The 20593-nt window shown below is 34.6% G+C and overlaps 1 protein-coding gene across 1 annotated transcript; it reads left to right on the top strand.

The window, feature by feature from the left end:
- Nucleotides 1-3717: 3717 nt before the first annotated feature.
- Nucleotides 3718-19397, top strand: LOC103031522 (immunoglobulin-like and fibronectin type III domain-containing protein 1). The gene is made up of 21 exons (XM_049479627.1): nt 3718-3754; nt 4593-4724; nt 4913-5052; nt 5150-5249; nt 5784-5804; nt 5902-5953; nt 6512-6704; nt 8698-8866; nt 10229-10501; nt 10567-10995; nt 11770-11891; nt 12022-12163; nt 13195-13488; nt 13581-13871; nt 13987-14166; nt 14460-14588; nt 15306-15385; nt 15541-15733; nt 16384-16677; nt 17919-18239; nt 19200-19397. Exons 1-21 carry the CDS (start codon nt 3718-3720, stop codon nt 19202-19204), a joined length of 3597 nt encoding a protein of 1198 aa, XP_049335584.1. The 3' UTR covers nt 19205-19397.
- The last annotated feature ends 1196 nt before the right edge of the window (nt 19398-20593 follow it).

Genomic DNA, 20593 nt, shown 5'->3' with positions numbered 1-20593 from the left:
ATGGTGTTCAGAGGACAGTTTTACTCGACAGTTTTACTCTCATATGGCCTATCTGACCACCTGGCTCCAACTTACGAGAGCAACTGTCTGGGAATGTGAAGCCTGTTCTACTCAGCCCATATGAAATAAAATCCTGTTCTAGAAGCAGTAAATGGAAGTGCACCAGCTCATATGCATATCTGTCCTAAGATAGGATTAGAATCAACACTAACAACTTTACCTTATTCTGCTTTCCATTGTGTTAACTACAATTCTACCTTTTAACTTAAATAGTTACACCTGATTGTTTTGCTGGCACCAGATAATAAAATGATCAACTCAAAATTGATAACTCAAATACTATTGTCCAACATGCCCATACCTTTGATTCATTTTTATTACATTACACCATTTATAATGGCACAGCACACTCAATGCAATTAAGTGTAATAACTATTAAATGCTATTGAACATGATTGAGAATATAATAAATAGCATTAACATCGTATAATAACAATGAAATAATAATAATAACTAAGGGAGATAAGGTTTAGATGTAGTGTCTATAGTTTTGTGTAGTCATTATGTGGTATATTTTATATATTTTTGTGGTTGACAACAGTAAGAATAAAAATCTTCTGTATCATTGCAATTAACCATTCAATAACGTTGTTCTCTCATTATTTTAATTCTCTCATTTCTAATTAGTGTAAAAATATACATGGTTCACATACAGAAACTCCTCCTCACTGCTTGGGTAAGCCAAAACAAATAAAAGCCCATACAGGGTGGGAGATAACCATATGCAGAGATTCAGTAAGGATACCCAATATTTTACCACAGAGTAAAAAGAAGAGTCCGCCCCTAAAGACACCAGTTACAGAAAGAAAAACTCAAAGTACTAAGGTGAGTCCATCTTCTATCCATTATTTTTAACATTGCCTAGATATTTATCAGTGTTCAAATCAATGTTTAAATTTTGTCATTCCCAAGATCAGAGAGGAATTTGGGGTTTTACAAAAAAATATATATATAAATGTTTGACCGAACTGACTGGAAGATATTAATTAATATTGTTTTAATATAGTATTATATTAGTTCATTTTTTTTACCTTGGTCAGAACTAGGTTAGTAACTAAATTAATTCACTGGGCATGGTACCAATCATTATGTACAGTTAAATATATATGTATTATATGTATATGTATGTACATTAATGTTTCTGGTCGAAGTATCTCCTATAAGTAGGTACAGTAAGTGCACATCCTCTACAGAGACGACACTGATGCACACTCTAATGCACAATTCTTGTTTCATTTATTAAATTTAACTCCCTACAACATAAAAATGTTACGTTTATAAAAAAAAACAACAATCTTCTGTGAAGTTTGCCATGCTCACTTTTCCGCCTGTTTAATTTACCTGTATATCTCCTTAATGAGATTCCTTACTGCGTTTTCATATTCTGCATTGATGTTGTTGACTTTTTTAATATTCAACATAGTTCACTAAGAACAAACTGTGTAAAAATGAATAAACCAATCAAAATTAATAATTAAAAACAAACATATTTCAATATAAAAAGTTCCCTTGTGCTGATCTTATAGTAATACTTTTTTTTTACCTTTTTACCTTTATTTTATTCATTAATAAAATTTAATTAATAAAAGTTAATCATTAATTGCAGTAAATTGTGCGATTAGTTTTATTGAAATCCATCAACAGCCCTAGACTGTACACATATTTTGCACAAGTGCTCACGACCGAAATTATGAATTGTAAGATACATTTACTCCCACTGTTCAAAAGTTTAGTGATGAATAGTAGACGATTACATTGGATCAGTGTTCTGGGTTAATAAAAGTCATGAGTAATAAGTGACTTTAATAAGTGAGGAAAATTAATACTTAAAACATATAAAATGGCAAAATATGTATGGAAAAACATCACATTTTAGTTTGTGTTACAATTATTTACAGAAAACCACAATGCTAATTTAAATGATTGTCTAAGTATGGTTTAACCTAAAAAAAAAAAAAGGAAAATTTGACTTCATATGGTAACAAGCATACCAATACTGAGTGAAATATGATTAAAATCTACTTTTATTAACCAATGATTTCTTACATTTAAATTCTTACAGAGTCAAGTTTTATATAGTTTTAAAGAAATAATAATACAATAATTACGAATATTGGAAAATATAAAAAAGTTTTTTGCTTTGAAGCCCAGAAAATACAATTCAAAGATAATTCCAAGTAATTTTGTGCAGAGCATGTATTAGTGAGACAGCAGAACGATAGAGAAGGAGTGGTATTGGATATGCTAGCACATCCCCGCTACTAGACTTTATGAGGTCTGTGACCTATCAAGCGCAAAATCATAACTGTCCCCTGCAGCTTGCAAACTTCGCTAAGGATCTCGTTAAATTCAGGACTCTAAAATTAAAAGTTTAACTGTTGGTCTTGCATTACTCCATATAAAATACATATCAAATCTAAAACGGATTCTGTTTCCAGAGCCACTGGCTGAATACAACACTTTGATTATGTAAAAAACACCATCTTAACAAGGTAAAGGTTTCTTAAGCAGTATAACAGTTAAATACTGAGAAAATGGCAAAGACGTTTTAACAATACACACTATGGAGGGAAAAATAACATTTTGTTAGTAATTAAGCCAAATAAAAACATTTAGTTTGCAAGTTTTGTTTGCAAGAACATTTTATTCTGAAATGTAATCTTAATTGGAGCATGATTTATAAAACCATATGTCAGCACCATGATCCCGCTGAAGACAGATTACATGACGTTTACTACCTGGAGAATACAAGGTTGAAATATCACGACACACCCAGAGGCGTCCGAGGTACCGTCCGAGAATTATGGCTGTCAGATAAAGTTTCATGTTACATGTTTGCACCCACAAGGTTTCTTGGCTACTGATGGCCAGTAACTTTCCCTGTGCAGCTGAGTGATTTGCAACGTACCGATTAGAGTTTTTCCATTTCCATCATCTGCACTATTTCTATGCACAGTACAAACAAACAGTGAGTTCTGTAACTACTTACTAATGTGCTATATATGAGAACAAACTACAGAAATAATTGGATTTTCAGCAATGCATTCCAATTTTTAAAAACAAGGATGCATTGAATACAGCATAAATAAGTGAGTAAATTAGAACAAATAAATGAATAAATCCAAATGAGCAGAAATAAATAATTTACTTAATTTAAACTGAAAATATTTAATCAATCTAATTTAGTTAAAGTCATATTTCAGTGTTTACTCTATTGTATAAAAAGATACATTTTTAAGTGGCAGAGGCAGGCTCAACCCGTCCAAAATACATTTAGTCCATTTCCTTTATACAAAAGTGGAAAAAGTGGCTAAATTAATGAAAATAAAAAAATAATTGTTTTGCAATCATTTTTTCAGCCAAGTGTTTTCATTATGTTCAGTTCTGTTTCAGCCAAAACATTTCATTTTACTGCATCTCTACTTTTAACCACATCATCACTGACAACAGATGACAACCTTGTAACTAACTCATGCCCTGTGTTTAAACTGTGTGAATTACCTTAAATGAAAGAACAATAATTTAAAGTAAATTTTTTTTTTTCATTGTAGAAATTATTAATGTTAGATTTAGTCCCCAAAAAGATAAGTGTGTGTTACTAAATGTTACTTTTCTAAACTTATTTAGCACTCATCAGAAGAACACAGTATTTCAGACATGTCGGTGTCGGTGGCAGATGCTCCTGCTGGGGGAGGTAAGGCACAAATGCAGCTCAATGTTTTTTTTTTACTCAAAATGGCTGATAAAAAAATGTATAAATAAATATGTGAACTGATACGGAAATGCAATTCTTCTATGCAAAATCACTTAATGTGTTTATTGAATATACAATAAAAACTAATTGTTTACATGATGTTTCAAAAAATAAATAGCATAGTTTATTGAAATTAAATAATGTGTGTGGAGTATTTTGCATTTGGCTGCTAAAGTAAAAAAAAAAAAAGTATATTCTACTATAAAAGCCGCCATGATCTTACTTTTAAAATGACAAAAGATATATACATACAAAACTAACAAGTCTGACATTTCCATAGGGTTTACCTCCAACTCAACACATACAGCTGTGGGAAAAAAAGAGATCACTTCAGTTTCTGAATCAGTTTCTCTGATTTTGCTATTTATAGGTATATATTTGAGTAAAATGAACATTAATGTTTTATTCTATAAACTACAGAAAGCACTTCTCCCAAATTTCATATAAAATGATGTCATTTAGAGCAATTATTTGCAGAAAATGAGAAATGGCTGAAATAACAAAAAAGAATATTTAGTGGAATAACCCTGGTTTTTATGCATCTTGGCATGTTTTCCTCCACCAGTCTTACACACTGCTTTTGGATAACTTTATGCCACTCCTGGTGCACAAATTCAAGCAGTTCAGCTTGGTTTGATGGCTTGTGATCATCCATCTTCCTCTTGCTTATATTCCAGAGGTTTTCAATTTGGTAAAATCAAAGAAACTTTTTTTAAGTGGTCTCTGTATTTAAAAAAATGTAATTAACACCTTTTTATTTCTAAAACTCCTATTCTAGTCCTACAAGTGGAGATCAAGAAAAGATCCAAAGTGCCTGGAGTAATGATCACGCAGTACGTACAGGAACTCCCCCACGGGAAAACTACCCCTGATTTTACCAGAAAACCCATCGCTGCCACAGTTCAAGAGGGTATGGACTTCTTTTTCTTAGTCAAATGTAGAGCATAATGTGCATAGGCACAGTTTTCCTGACAAATTTTAGTATTAATTCATTTATTAGATGCAAATAATTAATTATACATGTCCATGTCTGTTTCTGTAAGTGAAAGAACCTGTAAATTCTCACAGTTACCAATGCTTAAACACATTTTTGTTCAGGTAAAAATGCCGTTTTTCGAGCAGTAGTGACAGGAGAACCTGCACCTACAGTCAGCTGGGCACGCAACAAAGGAGACGCCTCAGATCCAGAGAAATACAAGCCAAAATATGATGAAAGGTCCAGAGAATATATTTTAGAGGTACAAAGGTTTAATGGTTAAATTAAATGATGTAATTTGACAATACATGTTTAAATAATTGTTTTACATTAATTGTAATGTTTTTTTAATTGAACAGATACCAAACGTATCAGGAGCACAAGCAGACACATACAAGTGCTTTGCTACAAATTCATTTGGGAAAGCTGTTTGCACTGCCACACTGACTGTTATTGAGGGTAAGAAATCTTTCTATAGCACATCAACAGGTAAAGACAAAGCTTCATGTTATGGATATTTATGTAATATTTGATAAACAAGATACTGCCAAAGAAACAGAATCTTGAATTAACTTTAATTAATTGAACAGAATGGAAAAAAAAACTAATTATAATACTGTGATTTTAACTAGATGTTAAATATATTCTTTTTTTTTTGATAATTAAACAGAAATAGCTTTTCCTTTAAGAAATAAATCATGGCTTTGCAAACAGGAATTAAGCCCTGGCCAAGACAAGCATATCACTGTTCTTTTACAAAATCATGCTAATTTCTCACCAATTTAATTTGCAAGCAATTAATCACAATACGCAGCACAGAAGGCTGTGTGGAGCTGGGAGTTTGTACAGAAGTGTGCACATCGCATATATATTATATTATTATATGTATTTTAAAACTACAGGTTTTTTTTGTTATATCACCAAGCCTTAATAACAAAATATAATGGTATAAAGACACTCAATCTTACTGTAAACCTTTTCTCCCTTTTTCAGCTGGATTCAAGAAAAAGAAAGGTATGTGCTATAACAACAAAATGTTCAGTATAAAGACCATTAACATTTAAAATATGAATTATGAATTATCGTTTATTGTACATCTTTCTTTTTTTAGATAATACACAAAATGACCCTGAAGACTTTAGAAAAATGCTCAAGAAAACAACGTAATGTATCATTTTTTTATTCAAAATCTTAGTTTTCCTCACTTCAGATAGCAAATTAAACAGGTAAAACTAAATAACTAAAATGCAAACTTACTATTGGAACACCACAAATTCAGTTCCTGCAACAGTCAGGTGATGTATAAAGCATCCAAGAAGTCACTCTGATTTCTGTCATTTAAATCAAGGAGCAAAGTTTTTACTTTTAAACTGACCCTTTCCAAAGAACAATCTTTAGCATGTATCAACAATTTCTCCCTTTTCGGGTAAATCAGTTATTTTTCTTTTTTTATTACTGTAAGTTATTTTTATTTATATTTCCAAATAAAAGAAGAAACACAAGTCTATGTAAAAAGGTCCCAGATTTTAAAAAACAAACAAAAAATAACTAAAAATAACCAAAAGGCAGAAATGGTTGATACATGGTTGTTCATTGTAAGGTCTCATAACAATGCTAGAAAAGTTTATTTGGTGCAAAACAAAATGTTTCTAATTTCAAAATTTAAAAGGTATTATGACAAGTGGACGACTAAAATGCTCAGCTTCTGTTTTTTCATGCAGAGTTGTGAAGAAGAAGAAAAAAGAAAAGCCAAAGAAGGAAGGAGACATCGACCCAAAGTTCTGGGAGATGCTGCTGAGCGCCCAGAAGAAAGACTATGAGCGTATCTGTCGTGAGTTCGGAATCACTGATTTTCGCTGGATGCTGAAAAAACTTAATCAGATGAAAAAGGAGAGAGAAGAGGAGCAGGCAAAGGTATCTGTTCAATTAAAAGTTTCAGGACTTTTGCAATCAAAGACAGTATTGAAGTTAAACTGCATCTTATGCGCCACTTACTTCTTTTTTTATTATTTTTAACAGGTTGTTGAAACAGTTGAAAAAACAAAGCCGATTGAAATAAAAACCAGTGGAAGAGCTGAGTTTGAATTTAACATGAAGCTCAAAGATCCAAACAGCAACATTTACCTACAGTTGTGGTCAAAAGTTTACATACACTTGTAAAAAAACATAATGTTATGGCTGTCTTGAGTTTTCAATAAGTTCTACAACTCTTATTTTTCTGTGATAGAGTGATCGGAACACATACATGTTTGTCACAAAAAACAGTCATAAAATTTGGTTCTTTCATAAATTTATTATGGGTCTGCTGAAAATGTCACCAAATCTGCTGGGTCAAAAATATACATACAGCAACATTAGTATTTGGTTACATGTCCCTTGGCCATTTTCACGGCAACTAGGCGCTTTTGGTAGCCATCCACAAGCTCCTGGCAAGCTTCAGGTCGAATGTTTGACCACTCTTCTTGACAGAATTGGTGCAGTTCAGCTAAATGTGATGGTTTTCTTGCATGAACCCGTTTCTTTAGCACTGTCCACATGTTCTCAATGGGGTTTAAGTCAGGACTTTGGGAAGGCCATTCTAAAACCTTAATTCTAGCCTGGTTTAGCCATTCCTTTACCACTTTTGATGTGTGTTTTGGGTCATTGTCTTGTTGGAACACCCAACTGCGCCCAAGACCCAACCTTCGGGCTGATGGTTTTAAGTTTTCCTGCAGAATTTGGAGGTAATCCTCCTTCTTCATTATCCCATTTACTTTCTGCAAAGAACCAGTTCCACTGGCAGCAAAACATCCCCAGAGCATAATACTACCACCACCATGCTTGACAGTAGGCATGGTGTTCCTGGGATTAAAGGCCTCACCTTTTCTCCTCCAAACATATTGCTGGGTGTTGTGGCCAAACAGCTCAATTTTTGTTTCGTCTGACCAGAGAACTTTCCTCCAGAAGGTTTTATCTTTGTCCATGTGATCAGCAGCAAACTTCAGCCGAGTCTTAAGGTGCCTTTTCTGGAGCAAGGGCTTCTTTCTTGCACGGCAGCCTCTCAGTCCATGGCGATGTAAAACACGCTTGACTGTGGAGACTGACACCTGTGTTCCATCAGCTTCCAAATCCTTGCAGACCTGCTTCTTGGTGATTCTTGGTTGACTCTTGACCATCCTGACCAATCTCCTCTCGGCAGCATGTGATAGCTTGCGTTTTCTTCCTGATCGTGGCAGTGACACAACTGTTCCATGCACTTTATACTTGCGTATAATTGTCTGCACAGTTGCTCTTGGGACCTGTAGCTGCTTTGAAATGGCTCCAAGTGACTTCCCTGACTTGTTCAAGTCAATAATTCGCTTTTTCAGATCCACACTGAGTTCCTTTGACTTTCCCATTGTAGCTTTTGTAGCTGAGTCTAATCACTGGGTCAAATGAGCCCTATTTAAATGGGCTCATGAGAAGTCAACAGCTGTAGTCAATCAGAATCACTTACAAGAAGTGAAGAGGCCATGACATGAAGCTAATTTGATTGACACAACTCGCTACATCACCAAAATTGACAAATTTTGTTGCTGTATGTATATTTTTGACCCAGCAGATTTGGTGACATTTTCAGCAGACCCATAATAAATTTATGAAAGAACCAAATTTTATGACTGTTTTTTGTGACAAACATGTATGTGTTCCGATCACTCTATCACAGAAAAATAAGAGTTGTAGAACTTATTGAAAACTCAAGACAGCCATAACATTATGTTTTTTTTACAAGTGTATGTAAACTTTTGACCACAACTGTATATAAGGTGAGACTAGAAGCTATTTTTTTACTAACAGTGATTTATTTTTTTGTTTAGTTTGTTTTGTTTAAATTTGGTGACTAAAACACATTTGAGAAAATGAATTCATTTTAAGTATCTCTTTGTAGGATGGTGAGGAGCTTGAATACAGCAAAGGTGCTGATGACTCTTCTAAACACAGTATGAGCAAAGCTGGTGATAAATACACCTTTAGCATTAACAGTGTTGGCCTACAGGATGCTGGACTATATCAGGTTGATGTTGAGGATGCCACCATTTTCTCAACAGACCTTAAAAGTAGGTACATGTAACTGTATGAGCTAATATTAGCACTATGTACAGACAATCAACACTTACATGGACAGAAAAGGTCAATACTGATGTTGGTATTCTAGGTTTCATAACTCAGGATTTACAGACATGATCCATAACTAACAGCAAGATAGCCTAGTTAATCTTTGGAGAAAGCAAAAATTGTTGTATTGCGAATAAAGTACTTGATATTAATACAGCTCTGGAAAAAAAATAAGAGACCACTTCAGTTTCAGAATCAGTTTCTCTGATTTTGCTATTTATAGGTATATGTTTGAGTAAAATAAACATTGTTGTTTTATTCTATAAACTATAAAACAATGACATTTAGAGCATGTATTTGCAGATAATGAAAAATGGCAGAAATAACAAAAAGAGCAGAGCTTTCAGACCTCAAATAATGCAAATACAACAAGTGTATATTCATAAAGTTTTAATAGTACTAAAATATATTTGGTGGAATATCCCTGGTTTTTAATCACAGTTCTCATGCATCTTGGCATGTTCTCCTCCACCAGTCTTACACACTGCTTTTGGATAACTTTATGATAACCACTCCTGGTGCAAAAATTCAAGCAGTTCAGTTTGGTTTGATGGCTTGTGATCATCCATCTTCCTCTTAATTATATTCCAGAGGTTTTCAATTGGGTAAAATCAAAGAGACTCATTATTTTTAAGTGGTCTCTTATTGTTTTCCAGATCTATATCTTACTATACGTTTCCATTACATCTAAAAAAATAGAATAAAAAAAAATATATATTTCTGTAATTCAATTCAAAATCTGAAACTCATATGTTATATAGATTCATTACACACAGCGTAATTTATTTCTTTTTATGTTAGCGATTAGGGGTATATAACCAATGAAAACCCAAAAGTCAGTGTCTCAGGAAATTGTTTTGGCGGTGAGGGCAGTGTGACAAGTTCTGCTGGAAAATGAAATCTGCATATTCATAATGAAATTCTCTAACATTTCCTGGTAGACACTGCAATGACACTCGACTTGATATAACACAGTGGACCAACACTGCCAAAAGTACCAATTGGTCTTATATAATAATCTAATTTTCTGAGATACTGACTTTGAGTTTTTATTAGCTATAAGCCATAATCATTAACAATAAAATAAAAGTAAATGCTTGAAATAGATCACTCTGTGTATAATACATCTATATAATATTTAATTTAGAGTTTCACTTTCTGAATTGAATTATTGAAATAAATAAACTTTTCTTTAATATTCTAATTTCTTAATATGCACCTGTATGGATGACTTCATACCCACAAATGTTATACTAAATTATCATTAATCTACTGTATATCTGATGTAAAATCTCTCTCCTCAGTTCCTGATGTGGAATTTGATGGTATGCTGAAAGATGCTAAGGCTGTTGAAGGACAGGACGCTTTATTTGAGTGTGTTCTCTCTGGTCCTGCACCAAAAATCACCTGGTGTGCCAAAGATGTCTCTGTTGAGCATGGAGATAAATATAATATCACCGTATCAGAGGACATGCTTACTCACAGATTGGTGGTAAAGAACTGTACACCAGAGGATAAGGGCGTCTATGCAGCTATTGCTGGTGTCAAATTAAGCAAAGCTTCCCTGACTGTGGAGGGTATGTTTCCTAATTTTTCCTCTTTTTCCTTCATCTGTTATACATTAAATAATAAATCTACACAGCATATTTATTCCACAATGGGTATGTTCTACATGCAGATGATCCAAATGCCCTTCGGAGAGGACAGAGTGGTGCAGATGATGCCAACAGCCTGGCCAGGCTGAGGAAGGAGAGGGATGAAGCCGGGGGGAAAAGTCAGGCTGAGAGTAACGCTGCAGCCAAAGCAGCTGGAGCTGATGGTGGTAGTGGTGGGTCTGGCATTGGAGATTGGACTGGAGGAGACAAAGGTGGGAGGTACGGGTTAGGAAAAGATGGATCTGGAGGAGAAGGATTAGGAAGAAACGGCTCTGGACAAGGTGAACAAGGAAAAAATGGATCTGGACAAAGTGGATTAGGAAGAGACGGGTCAGGAACTGGAAATGGATTATCAGGAGGTGGATTAGGAAGTGATGGATGTGGTGGAGATGGTTCTCTTCAAGATGGACTTAAAGGTACATGCTTTTTATCTTCTTTCTCTAAGTTTAACTTAGATGCAGCATTACATACTTTAACCTGGCTTTTAGCAATCACATCTAAACAGTTATAGGCCACTGGAGGTCAATTGCCATTGTCTGCATTCCTCATTTATATTAAATTAAAAGCAGGGAAGTTGATTTAATAATTGACAAAATACATGTAAGCTATTTAATTAATGCATTGGTGTAAAAGTGAAAACAAATAGTCAGCAAAAATGTTTTTTTAATTAGACAAATTAGGAAAAATTAAACCAAACAATGACTTGTTTTATTCTATAAACTACGGACAACATTTCTCCCAAATTCCAAATAAAAAATGTCATTGACAGCACTAATTTTCAGAAAATAAGAATAAGAATAAGAGCTTTCAGACCTCAAATAGTGCAAACAAAACAAGTTATTAGGAGTTCAGAAATCAATATTTGGTGAAATAACCCTGGATTTTAACCACAGTTTTCTTGCATCTTGGCATGTTCTCCTCCACCAGTCTTACACACTGTTTTTGGATCACTTTATGCCTTTACTCCTGGTGCAAAAATTCAAGCAGTTCAGCTTGGTTTGATGGCTTGTAATCATCCATCTCCCTTTTGATTTTATTGCAGAGGTTTTCAATTTGGTAAAATTAAAGAAACACATCATTTTAAGCAGTATCTTATTTATTTTATTTCAGAGCTGTATAGTGCCTCTATAAAATGCATTATGATATTTTTTATGATGTGTGATGATGTATGAGCTATGTCTTTACTCTAGATGGTCAGCTATTTTTAATTAAGATGTCAGACATATACGCAATTCGTGGCCAACCTGCAGAACTCATGTGTAAACTGACCTCTGGGGACTATAATGGAATTTGGTCTAAAGATGGAGAAAAGGTGCGTTTTTACAAATACTTTTGAACTTTTATTTAAATCATTTATTTGTCTCTAGTTTCATTCTAGTTTCTTTTCTTCGTTATCTTCTCATATATAATTGTTCTTTTTTCCATGTACATGTTTTGACTAGATCTCCTCAAAACCTGGATTGACTACATCAAAAGAAGGGGATACTCATAAATTGAGTATTCAATGCTGCAAAGATTCAGATGCTGGGCAGTACCAATTTGAAGTTAATGACTGTCAGACGGATGCCATGTTGGCAGTTGGAGGTAATACATCTACTGAATTTCCTTTTTTGAAAAAGGTTGTAGCAGTTTGTAGTCTTGTCCACCAGTGCTACCTTCCCTTGGTGGTATGTATGAATGGATGTATGGATGGATGGATGGATGTACGGATGGATGAATCATGAAGTCACACTTTGCAGTAAAGATAATGGTTACTTGCTGCCATTGCCTACAACACACCAGGCCATGGCAAGGCACTGAATAAATGGACATCTAAAGGAAGATAGCTCTGTTGGAAATGACTATACATTGATGATAACAGTGAGTTGGGTGGCATCCCCATTGTGTAAATACAAAAAGGTCAAAAAAGTTACGGTTAATTCTGGCATATTTGCTTGTGTGCATCAGCTGTGTAATGTAACTGTAACTGTGTAATGGGGTGAACTCTCATCCAAACCCCAAACAAAGTGAATGCAAATTGTTGCAACAAAGCAGCAGAAATGAATCAACATCAAAAGTTGAATTATGCTCCTGTAAAAAAAAATATCCCCTGAACTTAAGTTTAGTTGAAACTGCAAAAAAGTAACTAGAATTCCATTTTCAACTCCAGAATAGGGGTGGGCGATATGGCTCTAAAATAATATCACAATATTTCAGGGTATTTTTGTGATAATGACATACTTGGCAAATATAGGAAAACAGAAAAATAATTTACTGATTTCAGAAATGTAGTAAAAGAGTATAACAGTATAATTATTAAGTGGCAAAATAAATAATATAGCATAAAATAATATAATGCAGCAAAAAATATTGCAGAATATTTAGTGCATGCATATAAACTGCAAACTAAAACAATTATACAATAAATACTCTTAAAGCTTCACTGTAAATAATAGACTACTTTCAAGACAGAACATCCCTATTATCACAATATGGATTTTTAATATCACAATATTTCTGTTATGATATATTGTATCAATACAATATTGCCCACCCCTGCTCCAGAAATTTGCTGTGTATAAATAATGAGTAATGTTGATGTTTCTAAATAACTGTGGCACATTTCTGCATTTCAGATGCTCCAGAGTTTGATGCTGATGACTTAAAGAAATTCTCCAATCCTGTGATTATAAAAGAAGGCCAAACAGCATCCTTTAAGATGTCATTTTCACCCCAGCCCTCTTTGGAGATCAGGTGGTTTAAAGCTGTCTCTGAACTTCTGGATGGTGGTGGGGTCAAAGTGGTAAAGGAACCAAATCACAGCCGCCTTGTGATGAAAGACTGCCTGCGGTCTGACTCTGGAGAAATTAAGATCCAACTTAGAAACAAGTTTGGGACGGTTACTGCTGTATCCACACTTATTGTGCTCAGTATGCTGCTCTTTTCTTTGCTACCATTATACAAGTTAATACTGTCAACCAATGAACTGCATTCTAACTGATATATCTATGATCCTCAACAGGTAAGCCCAGTCCACCAAAAGGACCAGTAGAGTTGATTGACAGCACAGACAATATCATTGAATTTAAATGGAACCCACCAAAAGATGAAGGTGGCTCAAAAGTGACAAATTACATAATTGAGCGCCAACAGGTAGGGCAGAGTACCTGGAAGAAAATGAGTGATGTTTCATCCGATCGCACAACCTTCAGAGATAAAAACGTATCCCATGGTAAGAGATACATCTACCGCATTTATGCTGAGAACCCAGAGGGCATCAGTGAGCCACTGGAAACCGGGAGCATCATGGCTGGTAGTTTGTGTAAGAGAGTAAAAACCTTTTCTACACAACATTTTCCACTGATAACAAAACACGGCTTTTCCCCACATATAAGTCTAAGTCATATATATTTGTCAACATGTTACAGTGTTCCCTGGAGCACCAGCTCCTCCTAAAGTGGTCAGTGCCTTTAAGAACTGTATACACTTAGAGTGGACCCCTCCTGAGAAGGATGGAGGTACAAAAATCCTCGGTTACCAGCTGGAGAAACGCAAGAAAGACACGAACCAATGGATAGCTTTGAACCCTGTCAATGAGCCTATTGAAGGTATTTTAATCAAATTTATATGGGCATCAACATTTCACAACTAGAGATAAGCACTTCCCTTATAATCTGTGCACTTGAGTGTTTAGCACTCAGTTGGTTTTCTATGTTGTTCTATATAGAAGAAACAAGCAAATCATTAAAAGAAACTTTTTGAAATTCTGAAAATGGCACCACAAAAACTAAGAAGTTCCTAAAAAAGTAGTCCTACACTAGAAATTAATATTAAACTACGAAATTTAAAGATAGCATGAATGGAAATGCTATGTTCTAAAAGCTTCTCTGCTCTACTTCAGCTCTGAAATATGCTGTAAAGGAGGTATCAGAAGGATCAGAATATGAGTTCAGAGTGTCGGCTATTAACGCCTCTGGAGCTGGAGAACCCAGTGGCCCCTCGCTGATGGTCTGCGCTAAAAATCCTAACAGTAAGTTTAAATATTTGGTTATTATGGTCATAACACACTACAAAAATGACATGGTCCACTAAAGCAACTATAAATGTTTAAATCAACATAATGTATGTTACTTCTACATGTTCAGGTACATGTTTGTGTATTAAAAACTAAAACTACCTAGTACTCATGTTGCTGTCCTGATTTTTTTTTACCAAAAAATCGAACTACAGTATATACCCGAAAAATCATATAAGTTTTTAGTTAAATCTACATATTTCAACTTTATGTATGATTGTATGATTGGTACAATTGACATGGTGAAAAGATCAATTAAGTTACAGGGACTAGCTAGGTTCAAAATTATTCTGTGTTTTGTTACACTATACTCTTTTTTATGCACTGCAATTTTTAAATGTTTTTCCCATTTTGCACTCATAACTTGTGTTTTTACCATTCACAGTTGTAGTGATTTTGCTCTGTGCTGTGGATATGGCTATATCTACATCTATGATTGGCTACTGGCCATGTACTTCAGATGCTGTGAAGCAATGCACAACATTAAAATGAGAATACTAGAATACGCTTCTTACTTTTGCTTTTTTAGTGGCCCACATACAGAGCAGCCCGCCTGGAATTGTCACAGTAATCCCATTGTCTCTCACTGCCTATTACATAGGATTGAGCTTTAGGATGAGACATTGTCAAATTGGGTTTTAAAATAACTCATGTAATTGTGTTTGCCTTCAGTGAAACCTCACTTCAAAGATCCGGAGGATTTTATGGTTGTGAGAGCTGGAAATTCAGTCCGGATCCTAATTAATTATGAGGTAAATGAAAACTACAAATTCCTACTATGAATTGTTATGGCATTTTCACCAACTTTATGTCTCAAGAGGCTTTTACCATGATTTTAGCTAAATATGTCTATTTATTAAATCAAATTAACCATTTAAGCTATCACCAATCTTCAAATTGCACACAGGCATCTCCACCACCAGAAATTACATGGCTAAAAGATGGTGCACCAGTGTCTCCATGGATTAACATTATCAACACTGAGGGAACATCCATGCTCGTCATTCCCAACTCAAAGCATGCAAACTCTGGTATCTATACAATTAAAGCCAAAAACTCCAGTGGTCAAGCTAGCTTTGACATTGAAGTCAGAGTAACAGGTAATATTAAGCTAATGAAATTGAAATTCTATTAGTTATATTTGTACAAAAGTATAAAAGCTACACATAAAAGTATACAAAAGCACACAAAAGTATACAAAAGCTTGTAAAAGTATTCATACCACTTGAACTTTCACATTTTGCCACCTTACAACCAAAAACTTAAATGTATTTTATAGAGATTTTAAGTGATAACCCAACACAAAGTAGCACATAACTGTGAAGTGAAATGAAAATGAAACATTGTCTTCAAGATTTTTATAAAATAAAAATGTAAACAAAATGTAATGTGTAAAAGTATTCAGCCCCCTAAATAAAATTCAGTGCAACCAATTGCTTTTAGAAGTCACTGAATAAGTTAATAGTGAGGTTGTGTGTAATTTAGTCTCAGTCTAAATGTAAACATCTGTTCTATGAAGGCCTCAGTGGTTTGTCAGAGAACACTAGTGAACAAACAGCATCATGGAGACCAAGGAACTCACCAGACAGGTCAAAGATAAGGTTGTGGAGAAGTTTAAAGCTCACAAAATGTGAAAAAGTTCAAGGGGTATGAATACTTTTGCAAGCCACTGTATATATAGAACGTCTTTACACTAACTATATGATATCAAATGAGGGTGTCACAATTATGTATTGTATTATGTCTCCAGATGAACCTAAGCGACCAGGCCCAGTTTCACTGGAGCAGTGGGTCCATGGTAAGGTCATCATTACTTGGGCTCCTTCACCAGATCAGGAGCTGGATGACCGGCTGCACTACATGGTAGAAGAACATAACTCCAACTCTCGTGTTTGGCGCACAATAGCTGACCGGCTTTTCTGCACAACCCACACCACCAACGTCCAATCAGGGCAAGAGTACCACTTCAGAGTCTACGCCAAGAACGATATGGGACTCTCTGAGCCCTCAGAATCACCAACATGGGGTGTTAACAGCGATAAAGGTCAGCAACAACCTTTGCTTATGGGTTAAAGGGTGGGGGTAGTGGTGGTTACATTCATAATTTTGCCTTGATATAAAACCTTTCTAAAAAATGAGTATACTTAAGAGCACTAAAAGTATGTTTGAATTAGGTAAAGATACCTAATTCACCAAATACTTTATAAAAATAAACATTAAATATATTTTCTTTGTATTTCCCTAAAATGTATTTTAAGAAATATATATAAAATTCTACTTCTCTAGTGTGTTTTGAAAAAATATATGTACTTCTTAACATACTAAAACCTGTTATAGCAAAAGTATACTTCATTATAAAGTAAATTCAAATGTATTATTTAAAATGTATTTATTTAAAAAGAAATGCACTTCAAAGTGTGTTTAGTACAACTAAAGAAGTACACTTAAATGAAGGCATTTATGCATCTCTTCACATTGTAAAGCACATTTAACCATAATTTATTAAATTGTGTCATCTAAAGGGCATTATTTAAAAAAAAGCACGTTTTTAAAAATGCACTTCGACCTTTTATATACCTATCCTTTAAAGTATTACATATTTTGGTATCCCTAATTGAAAGTATATTTGATTGTCATTTTATGTGTAGTATGCAAAAAGTATTTTAGATTTTTTTCTGAAGTATGATTTGATACCGCTTAGGATTTTTTTTTTTTTTATAGGAATTATAAAAAATAGCAATATATCAGTAAAGAGAAATTACATTAAATAGTGCTTAATGTAGTAAAATAGTAAATAGTACATTTATAGTATACTTCAAGTGTATTAACAATTATGTTTAAAAATGCATAAAAATATTCACATAAAACGTCCACTGTCCAAGTTGCACAAAAACAATCAAAACGCACAACTTTATGCTTTTAAATTGTATTTAAATATTGCTTAATTATAATTTAAATACACTTAAGTTGCCATAAGTTGTTCCAAAATAGTACATTTGGTTTGTAATTAATTATGGATGGATTTTAATGCTAAAAGTATGTACTTTTCCATCTTAAGTACATTTCTCGAGTGTGTTTAGAGAAAATATATATGTACTTCTAAACATACTAAAACATGTTATAACAAACATATAATTAATTATAACGTAAAATCAAATGTATTATTTAAATCTATATTTAAAAAGAAATGCACTTTAAAGTGTGATTTAGTGCAACTGAAGAAGTACACTTAAGTGAATGCATTACAAAGCAAAATATAAACTTAAATGCACTTTCCTTTGGTAGTTTCACCATCTGCAGGTGTTTCAACCATGATCACATTTGAGAGACCCCCCTCCATCCTGGTTCCTCTGAAGGTTCATATGCCACCAAAGGGCTACCAGTGCTACATGACCTGTGCTGTTCGAGGATGCCCTGCTCCTAATGTGTCCTGGTACCAGAACGGCATCTGTATCGACTCTAATCATCACTATTATATTACTAATGTACATGGAGTTTGCTCCATGTATATCCTGAGAGTGATGCCTGATGATGAGGGCGAGTACAAAGTGGTGGCCGTCAACTCTTTTGGCAAAGCAGAGTGCTCTGCGAAACTTCAAATAAAAGGTATTATAGCTCATTTACTATGAAATAATATTGTTAAGCATAATTGGAAACCAAGTACCGTATTTTTTGCACTATAAGGCGCAAATAATTATAAGGCGAACTATCAAGGAATGTCTATTTTCTGGTTTATTTTCATACATAAGGCGCACAGGATTATAAGGCGCACTATGCGACACTAGTAAGGAACAGAGATGTCTCCATGTTTTCCTTCTAATTCAGCAGGTCTCACCGCTGCGTGGTGGTGGTGGGTAACTAAGTTAAATAAAGCTAAGCAAAGTAAACAAAACTGTAATTCTGGATGTTAATCTACACATATTTCTCTCCTGAAAACTGAGTAAAGCACCTCCATTTACAGTAAGTTAACCAGTAATGCCCCAACACAAGGACTAGCACACGCCTCCTTCGACATGTGAAGTCAGCCACAGACTCTTTTTAAACTGCTGCTGATGCAGCACTGCAGGGTAGCATCACAGCGCACTCGGAGGAAAGCGCAGCGACTCAGTTCTGATACATCAGCTTACAGACACCTTGTGCTGATCGACATCACCCTTTAGAGTGATGTGGGGAAAGAGCGCCATCTACTCACCCAGAGAGAGCAAGGCTGATTTGGCAGCTGATGGCAAGCTGCATGCCTGGGATTAGAACCAGCAATCTCTTGATCATAGTGGCAGCGCTTAGGCCGCTGGACTATTCTGAGCCCAAAACTATGCTATATTTTTAATAGAAGAACGCACTGTCCAGTGTACGAAGTTGCAATTTTGCAAGCATTTTTACATTTTTAATTTTCAGAAACAAATGCCAGATTAACTTGTTGCATGTTTATCCTGTTCCTTTTTTTTATTCTGTTCATCTACAGTATATTTCAGTTAGAACAAGTTCTCAGAAACACATTTAAAATATTTGAATGCTACTGTATTGATTTTTAACGAATTCTGATGGTGTCCTTGCTGTCCATTTCAGATTGAACCTCTGGATGATGGATATCTGGATCTGTATTTCACCTTCATTTTATTTAAATGAAATGCTTAATTTAGAATGAACTTCTAGTGCACAAATGCTGATAAATCATCAACAGGACATTTGAATAAACTGTAGTAATTAAACTTTGCCTCCTTGCTTAACCTTTGGGTTGCAGCATCAATAAAACTGAGAATGTAAACTGTAGTACTGTGTACAGTTACACAATTCACCCACATAAATCAAAATACTTTATGTCCCAATGTGCAAATTAAACTTCAGTGTTTGAAACTCTGTGAACGGAAGCCTCTTCTGTATCTCACTCATACTGTACTCTCTGTGCTCATGCTGCTGACATGTGAATTACTGGCAGCCTGTAAGACTGAGCTGCATTGTTTCATATTTCAGCACGAATAGCCCTGGTCTCAGCATGGTTCCTACCACATACGACTCCAATATCAGCAAGCATCCCCAGTCACCTCATTACGGGTATCTCAGCACAACGATCAACTGATAAATGTCAAGTGTAAATTTTATTGCATAGCCCAGAATATCAGCTTAAGTTTTCAATAAATGTCTCGATGTATCCATCATTTTGCACATATGAGATGCAGCATCAGCATCAGAAGTGCTTATAAGGACAGGGAAGTGCTATACATGGACACACACACAGGTCAATGATCCATTGACGGATATGGCAATGGGTGGCTAGTGGAGCAGGTAATAAATGGTTGTACACTATTTCAGGTTAAAGATATTTCATCAAAGAAACAGGTCACTTTAAATCCAAAACAATTAAGTATTTTTTTTTGTTTGTTTTCACAATGAAATTAGTAGTATTTTTAAAATTGTAAAAATTGACATTAGTATGCTTATGCAAAGATCACTGCAAAGCCAAAAATATATTATTTCTTAAAAAAAAAAAAAAAAAAAAAGGGTGTCTGGCAGGTCTCTCTGGGAGTTTTTTTTTTTCTAGACATGAGAGCTTTTGCCTGTCACCTAGGCACTGCTGCTAATGGTGCAGATTCAAAAGCTTTTGCGAATATAAATATATCTATTTATTCTTGCCTCATCAAACAAACAACAAAAAAAACAGAAAAGAGCTGGCAAACTACAAGAAATTTACCAGATTCATAAAGAGATCCCCAATCTTATGGACTGTCACTTTAAGACTACGTTCGCATTAGCAGGCTGAAGTGACTCAAATCTGATTTTTTTTGCTCAATATGGCTCAGATCTGATTTTTTTTTTTCATAGCAATGAGAACATGCCAAACACGATTTTTTCAAAACAGATTTGAGTCACTTTCATATGTGGTCCTAAATCAGATGCATCTTTTTGCTTCTTTCTCGTACCCACACATCTTTTGGTGCAGCTGTGCAGCTATAGCTGCAAAA

Source organism: Astyanax mexicanus, chromosome 5 (genome assembly GCF_023375975.1).
Source record: "Astyanax mexicanus isolate ESR-SI-001 chromosome 5, AstMex3_surface, whole genome shotgun sequence".
Classification (NCBI taxonomy): domain Eukaryota; kingdom Metazoa; phylum Chordata; class Actinopteri; order Characiformes; family Acestrorhamphidae; genus Astyanax; species Astyanax mexicanus.
The sequence above is the reverse complement of the archived record's forward strand: the minus strand, read 5'-3'. Positions and strand labels throughout refer to the sequence as shown.